The sequence below is a fragment of the Martes martes genome (genome assembly GCF_963455335.1).
Source record: "Martes martes genome assembly, chromosome: 8".
Lineage (NCBI taxonomy): Eukaryota > Metazoa > Chordata > Mammalia > Carnivora > Mustelidae > Martes > Martes martes.
Genome location: NC_137895.1, coordinates 142,200,306 through 142,218,911, shown reverse-complemented (window position 1 = coordinate 142,218,911; position 18,606 = coordinate 142,200,306). Strand labels below are relative to the sequence as shown.

The 18,606-nt window shown below is 49.3% G+C and overlaps 1 protein-coding gene across 9 annotated transcripts in view; it reads left to right on the top strand.

The window, feature by feature from the left end:
* The window catches only part of ZMYND11 (zinc finger MYND-type containing 11), a 125,250-nt gene that overhangs the window by 83,027 nt on the left and 23,617 nt on the right, over positions 1-18,606 (top strand). For 5 of the 9 annotated variants that reach the window (XM_080810390.1, XM_080810392.1, XM_080810388.1 and 2 more), the window contains exons 4-5: positions 4,117-4,278; positions 16,880-16,957. In XM_080810390.1, coding sequence (XP_080666516.1) covers positions 4,117-4,278; positions 16,880-16,957 — 240 coding nt within the window. The remainder of the gene's footprint in view (positions 1-4,116; positions 4,279-16,879; positions 16,958-18,606) is intronic. The other 4 variants (XM_080810394.1, XM_080810393.1, XM_080810396.1 and 1 more) reach the window with 1 other exon arrangement.

Sequence of the window (18,606 nt, the reverse complement as noted above, 5' to 3'; positions counted from 1 at the left end):
GCAGAGCTACACATTTCTTCCAAAGACCCATTACGTGTCTCAGATGCAAAGATGTACAAAATCACTTATTTACGAAGTGAAGTAGTAAGTGTCTGTGATTATTAATTAACTAGAAACCGATTTAACTACGGTTCTATGTGTATTCTCACTGTGCCGCACCTGGGAGTTATTCTTGATTTGGTAAAGAATTTCCCTTCTCTCCAGTAGAGCATTTTGGGTCGTGCTATTCTGTTATATTCCGTTCAGCTTTGAATGACTGGTTGTGTGTGTGTGTGTGTGTGTGTGTGTGTGTGTGTGTGTGGTTCCTTTTTTTCCCTCCTGTCTAAATTCTAGTTCTCTAAGCACAGTTATCATAGTTTTATTTTAATACATAATACGTAAAATGACTGGATATTTTTAATCACCAAATTCTTAGCTCTCAATGATTAACTAATTTTGCATTGTATGTATGTTAAATACCACATCAAACACATATTTGATCAAATGAGATTTATCTGCTCATTACATGTAAGTAGGGAATGACTTTATTAGAATCTCTTTTGAAAGTCCTGAGTGTGTATCATAGTTCGGGAGGCCTGGTTACAGCCACAGCTCTCCCAGCAAGCCCTCAGTCAGCGATGTGTCTTGCTCTCTCTACTCACAGAAATACCGTGTCCGCTGTCACCAGGAACTTGAAGTCCTGAGAAGGAAACTCGCATGTGTGTTCCTGCAAACGCAACATAGTTATGTGACTTGTCCTTAAGTGGGTTCTGCACTGCAGCGGGAGGTCTCGGGAACCAGCTAGCACTTACTGAGCATAGCAACTCCTTTCATCCTTACAAAAACCCAGTAAATGAGGCGCTACTATTTTTTTCATTTTACAGATGGAAAATGATACCCAGAGAAGTTAAGACTGTGCCCAGATCACAGAGCCCATGAAGGCCGTAGCCGGGATTTGAGCCAGTGTAGCTCCAGGGTCTTAAGCAAATGCCGTCTGTGGTGACGGATGGAGGTCAGCAGGCTGTTTCTAGGCGGTGGACTCTTTCCTCCCGGGTTCTGAAGACAGCCTGTGTGAACCTCACACCACGGCCAAGTGCTGAGCTTACCTCGTTCACGTTCATGACTCCCAAGTTTTTGAAAAAAATCTAGCCTCGAACCACTTTCAGATCGAAAGGACTTACATTCATAGTCTTGTGCAAATTTATAATGGCACCAAATTTCAGTAAAATGTTTTCGTAGCATCACTGTAGGTTTTATGGTACATGAATTCTCTCTGAATTTTCTCTTTGTCCATTTGTAGCTTTTGTGTTAGTGTCTAAGCTTCCTCTTAAACTAGGGATGACCCTTGAGTTTGCATGCCGTTGTCTTTTCACTGATGATTAGCGCAGTTGTAGATAATGAGTTGGTATCATCTACAACGTCATGTAAGTTGTGTGACAAATAATAGTTTGTGTGCAAAATCCCTTTAGCTCTGTGTATGGCCTGATAATGAGCAAGGTTGTGGTAGAGAGACCAAGATTGTTTTGTTTTTATTTTGAAAGGCCTATAGTATGCAGCCTTTCTCCAGGACAGCAGCCCCAAACAAGGCGAACTGATTTTGTACTATGTTATTTTACTTTTTAATTCTGCCTTTTTTGGGTAAACATTTCCATCTTTTTTTAGGCTCTCTTAGTTTATTCTTGCTAGGATTACTCATTAAAATCATACTGTCTTTACACTGCTTCTAGACTTGGATTTTATGCTAGTAGGTTTGCATTTTTAAAACTTTCTGGAAGTATTGGACTGTCATTTCTCATACGGTACTGTCGATCAGGCTCTGTCTAGAGTAGTGGCTGACACGGGTGAAATCCAGTGAAAATGCACACGTAGCCCTTGACACACATCGAGTATTTCTGAAGTCCTGTACCGGTGGATTGTGTCTCCTGGAAGACAAACGGCAGGCAGCTCTGCCTGTTACAAACACCTTACGTCATTCATACCCATAACGACGTTTCCTGGATTCAAAATTAGTAACTTTCGAACTTGACTTCTGCGTGGTCCAGGTGAGCGGCTGCTGCTGTTCTAGGGAGGGAGCGGCACGTGCGCGGCTGCCGCATCGCCAGGTATCCACACGTCTCTCTCCTTTGCCTCGACTGGAGTTACGCCTTCATTCCTGCAGTTGTAAGACACTAGGTCTAGCATTACGCACTCTGGTTCAGAGAGAGCCGCTTTCCTCTTTGTGTCCTGCTGGGATGGAAAGGGGTGGGTCGGAAGAGGGCAGGAGGCACTCGGGAGACCTGAGCTGTGGGCCTTGTCTTGACGCTCCGAGCTCCCGTTTTGAGGATTACAGTTAGGTGAATTAATGTCAAAAAAAATCCAAATGCTGAAGGATGGCAGTCTCTGTTTGTAATGAGTCAAATATAAGCCATTGAAACCCTTTAAGATGTTTCTGAACAGCTTTGAAGAAAATATTCTGAAAGACTTTGTTTCAGACTGGGAAAGAGTTCTGTTAATTAAAAATAGACCAAAGTGTGTTACCCTTACTGAACCCTATAAAATCGACGATTTATGAGACAAAACTTGTAACAGCTGAATTGCAGCTTCCCACCTGAGCCCCGTGAGATGGGTGCCCCCCGTGACCATTGTCATGGCCAGGCGCCCACATGCACGTGTTGCGTCCAGCTCCGTGAGCTGTGTTCCTTCTGCCATGCGCATATTAGGGTCAAATGTCAAATCAATATCTTACCATTTTTTTTAAGTAATATGCCTGAAATCCCTTCATCAGAGTAAGTTTGCAGCAAATCTGCACCAAGTAACCAGAAATGGTCATGCTTTTTTATTACTTTGGTTGGTAAAGACCACTTTTTCTAATAAAAAGCAAACAAAATTTACATTTTTGCAGAATTTGGTAACATACTCTAGCCTTGACTCTGAATATGGGTAAGAAGACTTGAACCTGGGAACTTTCTCGCTTGAAGGAGTGACCAGTAGGCCCCTCGTGAGGTCAAGCAGGGATAGGTGCAGATTCGGTGCCGGAGGAGCCATTGTTCCCTAGACAAGTCCCACGCTGAAGCCTGCGTATTGGGGGAGTGACTGACCTGAGAGGACACCAGAAAGTTGCCCAACCCCAGAAGCAAACCGTAGGCAATGACTTATGAGAAGAAAAATGGTGGCGGAACATAAGCCTAGAACTTCAGGATCCCCCTTGCAAGTGGCCTGGGTTGTACTACGTGTGGGCTCGACCCTTAGCCCTTTATTAACCACATCGACAGAGGAAGGTCGAGTTAATCCGTCACTCTTAACACAGGTATTTTGTTAAAAGCTAAGAGTGATATTTATGAGGAGTTAATGAATTAGTGCTAAACCAAGACAACTGTAGTATCTTCCTGTTCCTAGTTTAGTGGCATTGGCTGTTCACACACAGAGTGTAACAGAAAATGCATGAGAGCACCTGCCCTTAACGCTCGTTCATTTACGGGGATAGTCCCACTAAGGAAAGGAGCCTACTTCCTTTTTTGTTTCTTTATGGTATTGTCCTTTGGAGAATGTGATTAAACCTTTAGTTTCACATTTTCAATTTATTTTTCCAAATTTAACAGACCCTGAAAATTTGACAACTGTCAGAACATGGACATTCTGATTAATGTTATTTTCAATAAAGCATCCAAACCATGGATGAGAAGAGGAGACTAGTGAGCATCACCATTTACTACTATTCTCTCTGTTCCCACAGTGTGCTAAGTACTTACTGTATTTTGTTTAAAATGCAGAACGCAACAGAGGTTGGTTTATTTGAAATACTAAGCTGTAGGTGCTGGTTTGGGGTCTTCAGTTTATTGAAGAGATTATTCCATAGATTATATATAAAAAAATGAAAGCTAATATTAGAACTGGGATTGGCTCTGGACTTACTTCATTTGGGCTGGTTTTACTATCAGATCACCTTAAAATATTCTGAATATTAATACTGTTTAGGAAAGAAATTTTAAATTTAAAGAAGCAAATTTCTAGGTATTTTTTTCCCTCTTGTTTTAACACAGTAAATGTCTAAAATTGTTTTTAATGCCTAACTTCTGATGGACTTTAGTTTCAATTTTGTTCTTAGTCATTGCAGATATTGACAAAATGTCATACGAAATTATTTTGTATTTTTTGTAGGACTGGGAAACAGAAAATCATGACTGGTATTGTTTTGAATGCCATTTGCCTGGAGAGGTGTTGATATGTGACCTGTGTTTTCGTGTGTATCATTCCAAGTGTTTGTCTGATGAGTACAGGCTTAGAGACAGCAGTAGTCACTGGCAGTGCCCAGTATGCAGGGTGAGTACCTATGAGCTTTCATGTGCTGGTCAGAGGGTTGGAATTCACTGATAATAGCTGTGCAAGATCCCCCAGGTGGGCATGCCAGGTGAATGGATGACGGACTGGAGGGTGGGGGTTATCTGCCGAAATAATGGTAAATGAACACAGCACTGGTCAGTGCATACCCCAAAACACCTGACATACTCAGGGTATGGACTGTAAAATGTTCCAGTCACATAAAAATACACTTTCTTCCCTTACGTTACACTTGCCTCTGGATTGTGTGGCTCCTGTCATGGCTAGCCTTTGGAAATCAAGGAATAGTCTCCCACACCAGGTTCGGTCCAATCTGTCCACTCAGGAATCACAGCCAGCAAAAGGCACATTGTTGGAAACACTTTGTATCTACTTCCCATTTATATCCATGTAATGTCGCCTTTATTTTTTGTCATATCATGGGTTAGTTTATTCCTTGCTTTGTGTTTTATTTGGAGGGCGGAGGGACGGGACAGTTGTATATAAAGCTTTCTAATTACTTAAAGCAAAATGAAATAGTCTGGCAGGAAAAATAGGGACTTTCCACAATTATCTTCATTCCTGTTATTTCCCCAGTGAAAAGTACACCTGGCTGTGCTTGTTGGTTGTAAAACGTGGTGTGTGTGCGTACAAGTGGTGTGTGACGCCTGCATCGTACGTCGCATACGGTGTTGACGGTGATTAGTAAAAGGTTATTTTATTGCACCCTCTATTGTTTGTGTATTTATAATTGCTATGATCCATATTTGGAACCATGCAAGTTGCCCAGATTACTTGTGGGCTCAGTTTCTGAATATACTTTGTATTACTTGAGTTAAATATTCGTTTATAATGTAAAAAAGTTGTATCTTAATAATTTTTCCCTTCTTCAGTGTTGGTCCTAACTTTCCTGCCAGCATAATGAGCTTCTAATATTGTCTTAGTAACTTTGTATTTTCTTAGTATACTTCACCTCACCAGCACCCCTGTACACGCTCAGTAGGCATACGGGCAACCATTAGGGTGGCGTTATCAATAGGGTGTGTAATGATGATTCACAATCAGATGCCTAAATGCTAGGTCATCGATGAATCCCTAAATCTGCATGTATCAGTATCAAGCCTCAAGCTGTAGACCTCCTCTTTGATGTCTACGAGAATTTATGATGTCTCCGTGAAATTAGTTTAATTGGGGGTAGGGGAACTGCATAATACTTTATTTTTATGGATTTGGATTGTGCATTTAAAAAAGCAAATATTTGTTTCCTGGTAACAGTTAACACTCAAAGTAAGGTATTAATGAAACCTTAAGAACAAGGGCATTAAGGTAGTAAAAATACAAAGAGGTGGGTTGCTGAGCAGATGGGAGGGACTCTGACCTTCCGAAAGTGCAATTCCTGATGTCCAGGTGTCCTTATGGCCACAGCTGTCATAGTACAGACTGATCAAAAACACTGCGGTTTTTGAAGACGCATTAAACTTTGTTGTGGATATTTTATATTCCTGAGTGGAAATTGAACAATTATACCTTTGAAGAAAATGTCTAAGGTTACTTTCATAGGATTTCACTGTCAAGTTGTCAGGTCCCATTTTCCACGTGTGTTTGCTCTGCTTTGTAGGCCAGATGGGTTTTTTTTTAATTTCACAGAGTTACTGGGCCACAGTAACTGGGCCAAACATGGTAGTTTGGTAGGCCCGGTTACCGGGCCAGACGTGGTAGCCACAGTGGAGCTCAGTGTACCCCATCTGTCTGTCTGTCTGTCCTTTGGTTGCCCTTTCATCTTTGTCCGTCTGTACTTGCCCACATCGTGAGAGGCTTGAACTTGAGGCAGGGATGCTGAGTCAGTAAACACTCGTGACTCCACACTTGTTTCTTAGGCTGGGGGCCGCTCTGGGGAGGCTCAAAATGCCTGTGTTGGGTTGGGGATGGTGAGTTTTATTTTGAGCTTTAAAAGGCCTAAAGAAATAGTTATTTCTGTGTAGGATCTATTCTGTTGTTTTGTTACATTTAAGAGAAAGATATGTATTAACAGTTCTTTCCAGGGAGAAGGAGTCATAATAACCTTGAAATTTTGAGGGGATTTTAAGTATCTTTAAGGGAAGGCTTGTGGTTGATTTGTTTTTTTAAACAGTGTCAAAACTTCAGATAAAACCATTTTTGCGATCTAATACGAAAGTAACCGAGCAGATTTAAATGTTCTTGCTCTTTTTTTTTTTCTTAAATATTTTATTTATTTGACAGAGAGAAATCACAAGCAGGCAGAGAGGCAGGCAGAGAGAGAGGAGGACGCAGGATCCCCGCTGAGCAGAGAGCCCGATGCGGGGCTCGATCCCAGGACCCTGAGATCATGACCCGAGCTGAAGGCAGAGGCTTAACCCACTGAGCCACCCAGGCGCCCTAAATGTTCTTGCTCTTAATGAATGGAGAGGGTGGAGACTGGGACGAAGAACAGGGTTGCAGATGAGAACGTCACTCCCCAGTCTCCTGCATTAGTGTTTAGAAAGAGCACAGATTGACTAGATACACTCATGAGGAATTTTGAAGAGAAGACGCCCAAAGCCAGTTTTCGGTGCAGGTTGGAGCAGTAGTGACAGCCGTCCATTACTACCTAAACGTGAATATTTCTGGTATCTTAGAGCGATCGGGAGATTTTTATTTCTATGTAATCTGTCCCTGACAGCATTGAAAATGTCACTAAGAATTGGTTTCAGCCAGTGGTTAACTATTCAAGCAGATTTAACGCATGTCTCTGACCATTTCCAGATATTTTAAGAGGGCGATGATAGAAAGTTTTCTGTATTTAAAATAATTGTATTAACATTCATAATAAATCTCAGGAATCTTACAATTTTGAGGATATTTCTTTTGAATGTCTGCCTTTCTAATAATTTAAATGTACAGACAGGGTAGACTGTTCTTGTAAAGTAGCCTCTGAATGTGACGTTAGCATTTTGCTTTGAAAAAAATTCTAGTAACATACTGTTTTACACTCTTAAAGGGAACTCTCATTCATTAGGGAAAAAAAAAGGGAGGATTTAAAATTATTTCTTTTACAGTTACCTTAAAAAATCCAAGTAATTTAGGGGAGGATAAAGAAAAAATAACATTTCCAGAAGTACCAGGACACAGCAGGTGCATGTCCTCCCAGACCTCTCTCCATGTGCGTGAGCACAAGCGTGTGTGCATGTGTCCGTCCGTTTGTCCCGAATCTGTGACTTCACACACATGACTTCATGTAACCGGTGTGTATCCAGCACTGTCCCTGAGCCATAGTTTATTCCCTGCTGGTGCACATTTCCATCAGCCCCATGGTCCTGTCTGACCAGCAGTATCGCGCTGAAGTCCACCTGTCGGGCCACGTCCTGCCGAGCCCAGAACCGTGCTAACACTCCCACTCTTGGGAGCACTCTTCTCGCTTTAATTTATTTCTGTACGCAAATGAAGTTTGTATCTTGTTGTAGTCAAGTGTATTTGAATTTTATATTCCCAAAATAGCCATGAATTTTTCATGACAAAAATGAGAAGATCATAACTTTTAAGTGAAAGTAGCTTTTAAGATTTTATCTGCCCAAAAGATAAGTCTTTAAAACACAGTATAGTCAATCGTGTTTTTTAAAAAGAGACACTTAAAAGTAACATGTATTTATGTAATTCTGTTTGATCACCTTCACAGGATAAATTTATTAAAGTGGAATTCATAAAGTTAACAGATAGGCACATTTTAATTCATGATAAAAATCACCAGATTGCCCTTCGGAAGATTATACCTGTTTATACCAACATGAAAGTGTTTTCCGTGTTCTGTCACCAGTGTGATAGGATACAAATGGATGTCTCATTTCAACATTGCTTCGTTTTTATATAGTTGCCGGATCACAACGTCAGCGTATCCTTTGATGCGTTGGTCATGGAGGGCAGGCCTGTGCGTGTGCACGAGTCTGTGTGCCTGTGTGCGTTTGTGTCCCTGTGTGGGTGTCTCTGTGTGTGTGTGTGTTTCGTGTGCACATGGATGTGGGACCAGGGGTTTCTTTGTGCATGTGTCTGGTATGTGCACTCGTGTGTACATGTGCACCTGCGTGCCTGTGTGTGCGTGCCGGTGTGTACTTGCCCGTGTGTGTGTGCGCTCCGTGCTCTCTGGCTGTGCTCCTGCTGGGAATAGCAGGATCATGTCTGGTAACTTCCTGAATGCTCTGTAGCGTATGGGCGGAGTAATGCGCTGTCGAGTCCCGGGCCACTGCTGAGGTCGCTGCGTGCTGCCTCGCACGCTCGGGTGGGGGGTGGGGGACCGACCTCTCCGAGCCGGAGGGGAGACCTCTCTGTGGGGGTGAAGTCCTCTCTCTGGGATCAGAGGTCTCTGGAGGGGGTACAGACCTCTCTGGGGGGCATGCAGAGCTCTGTCTCCACTGCCCCACGGAGGCACTGGGCACTTGCACAGGCCTTAGGGGGCCCACAACCTGGATTTCTGTTTGGCAGATAATGAAAATGAAAGCATCTCGCTACTTGAACTAAAACTAAACCAGGACTCCATGGCCATGAGGGGCCACCTGGAGTTTGATGGGTTGGCCCCAGCTTGTGGACGTCACTGAGCTCTGGGGGTGTCACTTGCAATGTGATTTGTGCTTGCTGAGGGGGCTAAAGCCACAATCCTGACGAAAGCTAGTTCTTGAAACTGGAGATGGAGATGGACTGCTGAATCCGCTTTTCATTCTTTTTGCTGCGTGGGTAGTACAAGTTTTTTTTTTTAATTCCCAAAGTAGGGAGGTCACTCATTTAATGTTCAGAATGAAGTAAAACAAAATGCTAAATGAAAATACTTCTAGGGCGCCTGAGTGGCTCAGTGGGTTAAAGTCTCTGCCTTCGGCTCAGGTCATGATCTCAGGGTCCTGGGATCGAGCCCCGCATCGGGCTCTCTGCTCAGCGGGGAGCCTACTTCCCCCTCTTTGTCGGCCTGCTGCTCTGCCTACTTGTGATCTTTTTCTGTCAAATAGATACATAAAATCTTAAAAAAAAAAAAAAAGGTAACTACTTGGAAAACATGTACTCCCTGCAGTGTGTTGACCACGAGACTGACTGCCTTTGCTTTCTGGTCTGTTTCTCAGTTAATGTGAGAAAGTTGTGAATATTTTCACCCTGAATGTAGTTAAGTCAGGTTTTCAGCCATATTAACAAATTTGGAATGGAGATTTGATTTTTAAATAGAAGTAGAGGCTTTTTGTTTTTATTTATTTGTTGTATGGTAGACAGTCATAGTATTAAAAAATAAGGGGCACCTGGGTGGCTCAGTCATTAAGCGTCTGCCTTCGGCTCAGGTCATGATCCCAGGGACCTGGAATCGAGCCCGTACTGGCTCTCTGCTCAGCGGGAACCCTGTTTCCCCCTCCCACTGCCCCGCTGTGTTTTCTGCTCTCGCTGTCTCTCTCTGTAAATAAAAACAAAAAAAGAAAGTGAACATGAGCCAAATATATTTTACAGTTTTTAAAGCTGGATCATGCCATTTTTATATTAACAAAAAAAATTATTTTTAAAAAGTAATTTTTGTCTGAACCAATCTTTTAGGAAGCTTGACTCCAGGAACACGTGATGGGAGCATTACTAAAGCCAGAGGGTTTTACAGTTGGGTATAGCATCTGACCTGGACCCAAGCAAGAAAGAGAACCACACGTTTTCCACATTATGTTCTCATGATGAATGTAACATCACGGAAAGCTTGGGTATGGGTGTGAGGAGTTTTGGGTGGTGGAGTATTCGTTGTTCCTGGTGCATCTTTTGTGAATAAGGTCATTTTCATCGAATCAGAGCTTTTCCTTTTTACTCCGAGGGATCAGGAGAAAACGGTGGGTCTGGCTTGCACAGCAGCGGAACGCCCCTTCGTGTAGACGCCGCCGCGCTCGGCTGGGGTGTCCAGTACCGACGCGCCGCGCAGTGGGCACGGTTCCCGCTGCGGTCCGGCGGCGACGGGGGAGGGGCAGGTGGCACCCCTGTGACAGGCCCGTGAAGCGGCGAGAGAGATGCTGGTCCCCGACCGGAAACACGGACGCTAACGTCCCTCGGAGGAGAGCGGGGAGGCCCGTCCGCCGGGGAGGCCCGTCCGCTGGGCGGGCCCGTCCGCCGGGCAGACCCGCCGCGTCTCCCGCATCCCGGTCTCCCGCTGCACGGGGGGGACCGCTGTCCCGCGGCACGGCCCTGAGTGTGTCCGTCCTGCCTGTCCCCCAGGCTCTGTGGCGGCGCTGAGGAGCCGGGTGCCCGGGTGCCCGCCCAGGCGTGTCCTGCTGGCGGGGGGACCTCCGGGCGGCCCGCGCCCCGCTCCCCGGCGGGCAGTTTGTTCTTCTCTGCATTGTCTGTCTGTCCGTCTGAGCCTGAGCGGGGGAGGGGCGGGGGGAGGGGGAGGCAGGCTCCTGCCCGGCTGGGACCCCGGGACCCCGACCTGAGCCGAAGGCAGACGCTCAGCGGCTGAGCTCCCCGGGCTGGTGGCGCAGCCGCGTCCGTGTGGGCTCGTGGCCCGGCGGGGGGGTGGGGGGGGACTGACCCGCTTCTCTGCGATGCGGGGCCGCCCGGTCACCTGCGCCGCGGCTGGACTCGGTGGGCAGGACTCGGCGACCCGGACGGGGAAGGAGGCGCCCCCGGGACACTGGCGCAGACGCGGCGGGCGTAGCACCCCAGGCCGGGAGATGCGCGGACCCCGCGGTGGGGACCCCCGGCCACTTCCCTGCTCCGGAGCCGCGTGCACGCAGTCGGGTTTGCCTCCCGGGTCCGCCGCAGTCACCCCCCGGACGCCAGCGTCCGCCGGTGGCCAGGACGGCACAGCCGGGGCAGCACAGCCGGGGCAGCGTGCGGAGGCTTTGAAACTTGAAGCCCCCGTAAGTCCTGACAAGGACGGGCTGACGGGGCCGGGGACCCGCGCCGGAGTGCGCTGCACTTGCACGGGCGGGGTGGGGGGTGAACTGTGCGCGCGCTGCCGCCCACGGGGCAACCCCGCCCCGTGCACCCCCCGCCCCGTGCACCCCCCGCCCCGTGCACCCCCGCCCCGTGCACCCCCCGCCCCGTGCACCCCCCGCCCTGTCCACCCCGCCCCGTGCACCCCCCGCCCCGTGCACCCCCCGCCCCGTCCACCCCCGGCCCCGTGCATCCCCGCCCCGTGCACCCCCCGCCCCGTCCACCCCCCGCCCCGTGCATCCCCGCCCCGTGCACCCCCGCCCCGTGCACCCACTGCCCTGTCCACCCCGCCCCGTCCACCCCCCGCCCCGTGAACCCCCTCCGACCCCCCCACCCCCTCCCGTCCACCCCCCGCCCCGTCCACCCCCTCCGAACCCCCCCACCCCGCCCCGTGCACCCCCCCGCCCCGTCCCGTCCACCCCCGCCCCGTGCACCCCCCGCCCCGTACACCCCCTCCGACCCCCCCACCCCGCCCCGTGCGGCGGGGAGGCTACGCCAGCGTGGGTGGGGGTGACAAAGCGCGAGTGCAGGTGCATTTTCAGAAAACTGTCCTAGAAGGTGGCGGCCGGTCAGGGGCTCCCGGGACCGGGGTGTGGACGGACGCAGCCGGCTCCGGGCCCCTCGCCCCTCGCCCCTCTCCCCTCGCCCCAGGCCAGCCCTGCTGCTCGGCTCCCAGACCCCCGCGCTTCCTCTGAGTTCGGACTCTCGGGACCGTGTCGCGCCCTGGGGCTGTGTCGTGCTGCAGGCGCCGGGTCTCGCAGGGCGACATCGGCAGTGTCGGTGCAGAGGACATGCCCCGGGACCCTCTGTGCTGTGGCCCCAGGGACTCGTCGAGGGCGCCGGTTCCGCGCGTGCTGCGGGGACTTGGGCGCGGATGTGCTCCTCCTGCAGGGACACGAGAGGCCCCTGGTGTCACAGTGGCCGGGGTGCTGTGGGGCGCACAGCCGTGGGGCCTGGGAATGCCCGGCCGGTGGCCCGGTGATCTCACGCACGCCGGGGGCCTCCGAGGTTGGAGGGCCGTGAGGCGGCTGATACACCCGCCCTGAACACAACGGCTTCGAGTGGCCGCGGCCGGCAACCAGCTCCGAGTCCCGCGTCCCGCGGGGGGGGGCGGGGGGGGGGGATTTCGTGTGCTTGAGCTCAGCCGTGTGGGATGTTCTGTCCAGCAGGCAACACAGTCATAACGTCGACCAGCGGTTCCTCTGCTAGTATTCATTGAGCGCTTACTGTGTGCACATACTGTACAAGGCCTTGGCAGACACTGGCTGAGCTGGACCCTTGGGAACCCTGTTTCCACAGAACACAGTCTGTCCAGGGTTTGGCAGACTACCGCCAGCTTGTGTCCTATTCATGAGGTTAGAATGGGTTTTATAGTTTTAAATGGTCAAAGAAAAATCAAAGAGAGGGCAAGTATTTTGTGACGTGTGAAAATCCTAAGAAATTCAGACTTCAGTATCCCAGAGGGTTACTGCTTTTTCAGTGTGTAAGCGGAGTTGAGTGGTGCAGACAGACACCTACCGGTTGTCCTCTGAGCCCAAGCTATAGACTGCCTGGCCCTTCACAGGGGAGGTTTGTCAACTGCTCATCTGACCCTATGGCAGGAAAAATAGTCTGGATATTGGGGACCCCCAGGAGAGTGTGACGTCCTTGTCTTGTATAATCGTAGGCTGGGGGGCTTGGATTTGCTCAGCTCTAGCAGCACAGATCTGGAGTCCAAGGAGAAGACCCCTGGACCTCTGATCGCACACTGGTTCCACTTGGGTACTAGTTGTGCTGAGATGCTGTTTCCACAAGTTCGTTTTTTGCTAAGATACGTTTCTGCAGCTGAAAATCTGGGTCTCCAAAGAACGTTGAAAATTCCAGACCATTCAGTCCTGAGTATTCGTTCCTGTCACGGTACGTGGGCATCTTGTCAGTAATAAGCTGGGGATCCAAAGTTACTCATCCCTTCTTTGAGCCAAAACCACCATGAGGTCCTGAGTGTGGCTGAATTACCGGACTCGAGTTTTCTCTGTGGCGCGCACCGAGCCTCTTCTGGTTGGCTCAGACCGGCACTTCTGGTGACAGTGGCGAGAGTCCCCGACTCATCCCTGGCTCAAGAGGATGTTTAAGATTGTCCATTATTTTCCCCATGAGGAAAGCAGCCTGTCGGTCAGCTGTCGTGTGTTTGAGAGCTTCTCGCTCGAGTCTCACATGTTTGTAACACACCTGCAGCCGCGTGATCATTGTCCTCCGAAAACGGTTACAGCAACTTTGGCCACGTGATGCCGAGGCTCTCCCGATTATTTGTAGACACTGACCAGAGTTGTCCCTCTGTGCCGATGTGAAGTTACGGGAACTCGCTGGCTGCGGAGAGGCCTTTCCTGAGGGCGCCTGCGGCCTGCAAGGAGAGAATGGATATGGGTCTGCGAAGCCTGAGGAAGAGTTGGGTCTGGAATGCGCTGCAGATGTCTGAAAGCTTTAGTTTTATTTTTCTGACCTTGCTTTTAAGAGCAATCTGCTTAGTTATGTTACAGACAGAGTAGCATTTACCTGAGAAGCTGCTCCTTTAATTTCTGTTCAAGTGGCTTTTTCTCAAGCCACTTTCAGTGTCTTGGTTTGGCAGAACTGGCACAGTTGAAACAGTTCGACTGTCACTACGAGATCTCGCGTGTCGCGGTGCCGTCCTGACGGGAGGCGTTTCCTCGGTCAAACCGTAAAGCTCTGAGTTACAACAGGGAGGGGCCAGAGAGCAAGCCCACCAGCTTAGCAAGTGTGCAGGCATCTTACGGCGAACGCTTGGTCTTCAGAAACTGGGGGGAGAGGCCGCACGCATGCAGGGTCTCTTGTTGGCGTGAGCTCCCGCATTGAGGCCCACCGCTGGGAAGCGGGTCCGAGAAGCAGGCACTCGCCACCCCCTGGGAGGGCCCAGGGAGCCGAGGTCTGGGCACAGAACCCTGTCGTCTGGACATCTGCAGGAGAACCCATGTTCGTCCTCAGAAGGGTTTGGGGGCGGGTGCTGGGCTTTTTTTTTTTTTTCCTTAAGATTTTGCATATTTGAGAGAGCACAAGCAGTGGGGGGGGAGCAGAGGAGGAGAAGCAGGCTCCCTGCTGAGCAGAGTCTGATGCGGGGCTCAGTCCCGGGCCCCCAAGATCATGACCTGAGGCGAAGGCAGATGCTTCACCGATGGAGCCCCCCTGGCGCCCCTGACAGGTGTTTGAATCGATTTATTTTCTCCGTCTCTAAACGAACAAAGAAGAGGTGTTAGTCAGATGAAGAGTGAAGTACTGCACGGGTCGATGTTGAGCACAGAGAGAAAAACCATCTTCCTGCACAAATGTGGAATCCCCAGTCGCTGGGAGAGGGCAGCTGGTCCCCAATCTCTCCACCCCTCCCTCGAGGGCCCCCCGGGTCGGGCTGGAGGTGTTTAGAAGGCTCAGAGAGGAGAGCCTTCCTGCTCTGCCTCCTCAAGGGAAGGTTGGGCATAGTACGTGTTGGGCCTGGAAATCACGCTTCGCTGCGTGACGTGTTGCTTGTGTACTTCCCGTAAATTGTACCTCACCTATTAAAACACCCTTAACCCCACGGATGGAATTACAGGACACGTAACCTGTTAACAGGTTGATGTTTTATTTGCATCTACACAGATTCATGATTTATTGATCAGACGGATACCTACGGTCTGCAGTTTTAGTAGCACATCCGAACTATTTGGGAGTTGACATGATAGAGCATGTAGCCGGGAGCCTTGCTTGCGCTCTCCTCTGTTGCAAGAGAGTGTGGGTCTCCCGCAGGGGAGCGTAAGAGAGAGTGCGGGTCTCCCGCAGGGGAGAGTAAGGGGGGCAGAGCAGCGGTCTTGGCCTTTTACCCCTTCTCCGGTTCTGACGTCCGCGGGTCTCACCTCTGCAGAGAGCAGTGCGTGGGAGGACGTCCATGTTGCCAGAACGTTTGTCCAGGATCAGGAATAGCTGGCCATGTTTCCCGTGCCCTGAGAGCCCCACATACTCCCCTGTGTGCGCACAGCCGCACACCGACGTCTTTCTCTGTGTGCTGGCTTTGGGGGGCAGCCCCTGGTAGTTCCCGCGTGTTGCTGGGGGTCTTGTGAAAAATGAGAATCCACAAGGTACCGCAGAGTTGCCCCTGCCCCCGCCCCCAAGACTCTAAACCTGGAGTCCAGGAAGTGTCCTCGTGTGGTCAGCTCCAAACCTGACCGGGCTGCTCCGTCTCGGTCACGTGTCCCAGCCACCTGAGGATCAAGCGGGCTTGTGAGTGAGCAGAGAGCACAGGGCCCTTCCCTCAGAGATCGCGGATTCCTGGTGTGATCACGTGTGGGCTTGCTGGTCACTGGGCTGTGCTTGCTGGGCTGGAAGCCCAGCCGTGTTTCCCGGAAGTTCACCGGTGTCTCTGGATGTGGACAGACCTGCACAACTGCTCTGTGCCAGGCATCGATCAGACACCGCGTGCACGGGTCACACGGCAGCCCAGCGCGGCAGAAGCAGTGATTGTACCAGAGTCCAGGTGAGAGGTGGAAAGAAGCGGTCAGGGTTATTGTTCACGGTTTTTATGAATTTTACTTAAGTCATTTCTGCATGCATCGTGGGGCACGAACCATGACCCCAGGATCCCACGTTGCATGTTCTTCCGACTGAGCCAGCCAGGCGCCCCGGGAAGGGACCACTTGAAACAGGACATGCATGAAGCCACATGTCCAGGAAAGAAGGCAGTTGTCCGTTTCCTGTTCAGGTGGTTCGGTGTTGTGTGTGTGGGTGACCCGTTCACACGCCCCAGCGAAGACTCAGTTGCTTGGGGAATGTTGGCTCCTGCCTCCAGTCCGCCACCGTGTTAGGGTGACTTCCGGCACGGACAGCCCTTTGGGAGCGGTGGCTCCAGTCAGCAGGGACCCGTCCTCTGGGGGCCCGCGGGTGACGGCAGCCGGGACGTGCTGTCCACACGAGTCAGCCGCGCGGGACGGCCTCCATAGAGCGGGGGCTGCTGGGAGGCCTCAGCCTCGACGGAGGAAGTGGGACATTCTTCTTTGTTTGTGTGCTGTCTAGAAATGACATGAAAGGGAGAGTCCCGTCTTTTTCTCTTTGCATGAATTTAGATTTTCGGAGACATAAATTGAAGAACCTAATTAGCTCTTCAGGTCAGGCTGATAGAAATCGGGGTTACTACTGAACAGACCCCGTCACCCTTGAAAACAGATAAGCAGGTGTGCAGCTGTGCTGTACAGAACTCACAGGTGACATGGACTTTAATAACCTTTTAGAGGAATTGTGTATGTCAGAATTCACCCTTCAATATTACTAATTTAAAATGTTCCCTAAAGGGTTTCGGCCAACTTTTCTTCTCTCTCTCTCTCTCTCTCTTTTTTTTTTTTTGATAAAATAAGTGATTCTACATCATGTCATTATTACATCATCATTCGTTGTATCTGAAAATGGTTGAAGTTCTAAATATCAAGAAAAAAATACATAATTCTATAAGGTATTACGTCAAATAGAACCTGTTTCCGTTCTACTGTCACATTAAATGCTATGCACGTTTAGGATTTTGTTGTGTCAAACACATTGGAAACAGTGCAGATTTGAATACAATGTTTGCATACTGTATCTTTTATATAAGTCTTTTACATGAATACAGACCTGTAAATAATCACATTTTATATCTGGCCTTTTCTGTTTTTAACAGAGCATCAAGAAGAAAAACACAAATAAACAGGAGATGAGCACATATTTGCGGTTCATCGTTTCCCGCATGAAGGAGCGGGTAAGTCCTCCGGGGGGGGTCAGGACCCCCCAGAGCACTCGTCCCGTCCCTTCCTGACCAGAGAGTGCATCAGGGGCCTCGACAGCGGCATCGGGTGCAGAACGCTGCCGCCCGAGTTCCTTTGTCCGTAACAGCTTGTTCTGTTTCATCAGGCATCTCCGTAGCTGAAGTAGATTAGACCGGCACTGTTCGTCTCCGCTGATACATTTCTGTTGTTTCATCTTTTATTTTTCAAAATCTTTAATTGAAGTGTAGTTGGCGAGCAATATCATATCATTGGCAGGTGTGCAACACCATGGGCAAGCGCACAGCATGAGGACGGCAGCTGTGTTCCCCGCGCTGCTGTTCGTCCTCATGACCTACCTGCCTGCTTGTTTATTTAAGATGTTATTTATGTATTTAGTTGACAGAGACACAGTGAGAGAGGGAACACAAGCAGAGGCGGAGGGAGAGGGAGAAGCAGGTTTCCTGCCCAGCAGGCCACCCGACATGGGGCTCGATCCCAGGACCCTGGGATCGTGACCTGAGCCGAAGGCAGATGCTTAACCGCTGACCCACCCAGGCGCCTCATGACTTACATGTTTTATAAGTGGAAGTTTGCACCTACTCCTGTCCATCCCTGACACTCCCCCTGTCTGCAAACCACCAGTTTGTTCTCTGTAGTTAAGAGTCTGGTTGGTTGGTTGGTTGGTTTTTTAGATCCCGCATACAAGTGAAGTCATCTGGTGTGTGTCTTTTCTCTGATTGGCTTATTCCACTTAGTGTAACACCCTGTACTTCTGTCCATGTCATTGCAAATGGAAAGATTTCGTTCTTCCTGATGGCTGAGTGGCATTCCTTTGTGTTCATAAACCTCTTCTTCTTTATCCATCCGTCTGGTGAAGGACATCTTGGCTCATTCTGCAGTTTAGCTGTCGTGGGCGTTGCTGCTGTGCACACTGGGGTACAGATGGCCCTTCTTTTCACGGCATCTGTATCTTTGGGGTAAATACCTAGGAGTGCAGTTGTAGAGTTGTAGGGTAGCTCTATTGTTAACATCACGAGGAACCTCTATACTGTTTTCCACAGTGGCTGCACCAGCTTGCATTCCCAGCAATAGTGCAGGGGGGGCTCCCCTTTCTCCGCATCCTCGCCAGCATCTGTCATTTCCTGACTTGTTAATTTTAGCCATTCTGACTGGTGTGAGGTGGTATCTCATTGTGGTTTTGATTTGTATTTCCCTGATGCCGAGTGATGTGGAGCACTTTCTCATGTGTCTGTCGGCCATCTGGATGTCTTCTTTGCGGAAATGTCTGTTCATGTCCTCTGCCCATTTCTTGGTTGGATTATTTGTTCTGTGGGTGTTGAGTTTGAAAAGTTCTTGATAGATTTTGGATACTGACTCTTTATTGATAGACCATTTGCAAATACCTTGTTACGTTCCATGGGTTGCCTTTTTTGTCGACTGTTTCCTGTGCTGTGCAGAAGCTTTTGATCTTGATGAAGTCCCAGTAGTTCATTTCCGCTTTTATTTCCCTTGCCTCAGGGGATATCTCTGAAGAATATTGCTAGGTTGATGTGCAAAAGTTTACTGCTTGTGTTTTCTTCTGGGATTTATGTAGTTTCAGGTCTCACATTTGAGTCTTTACTCCATTTTGAGTTAATGTTTA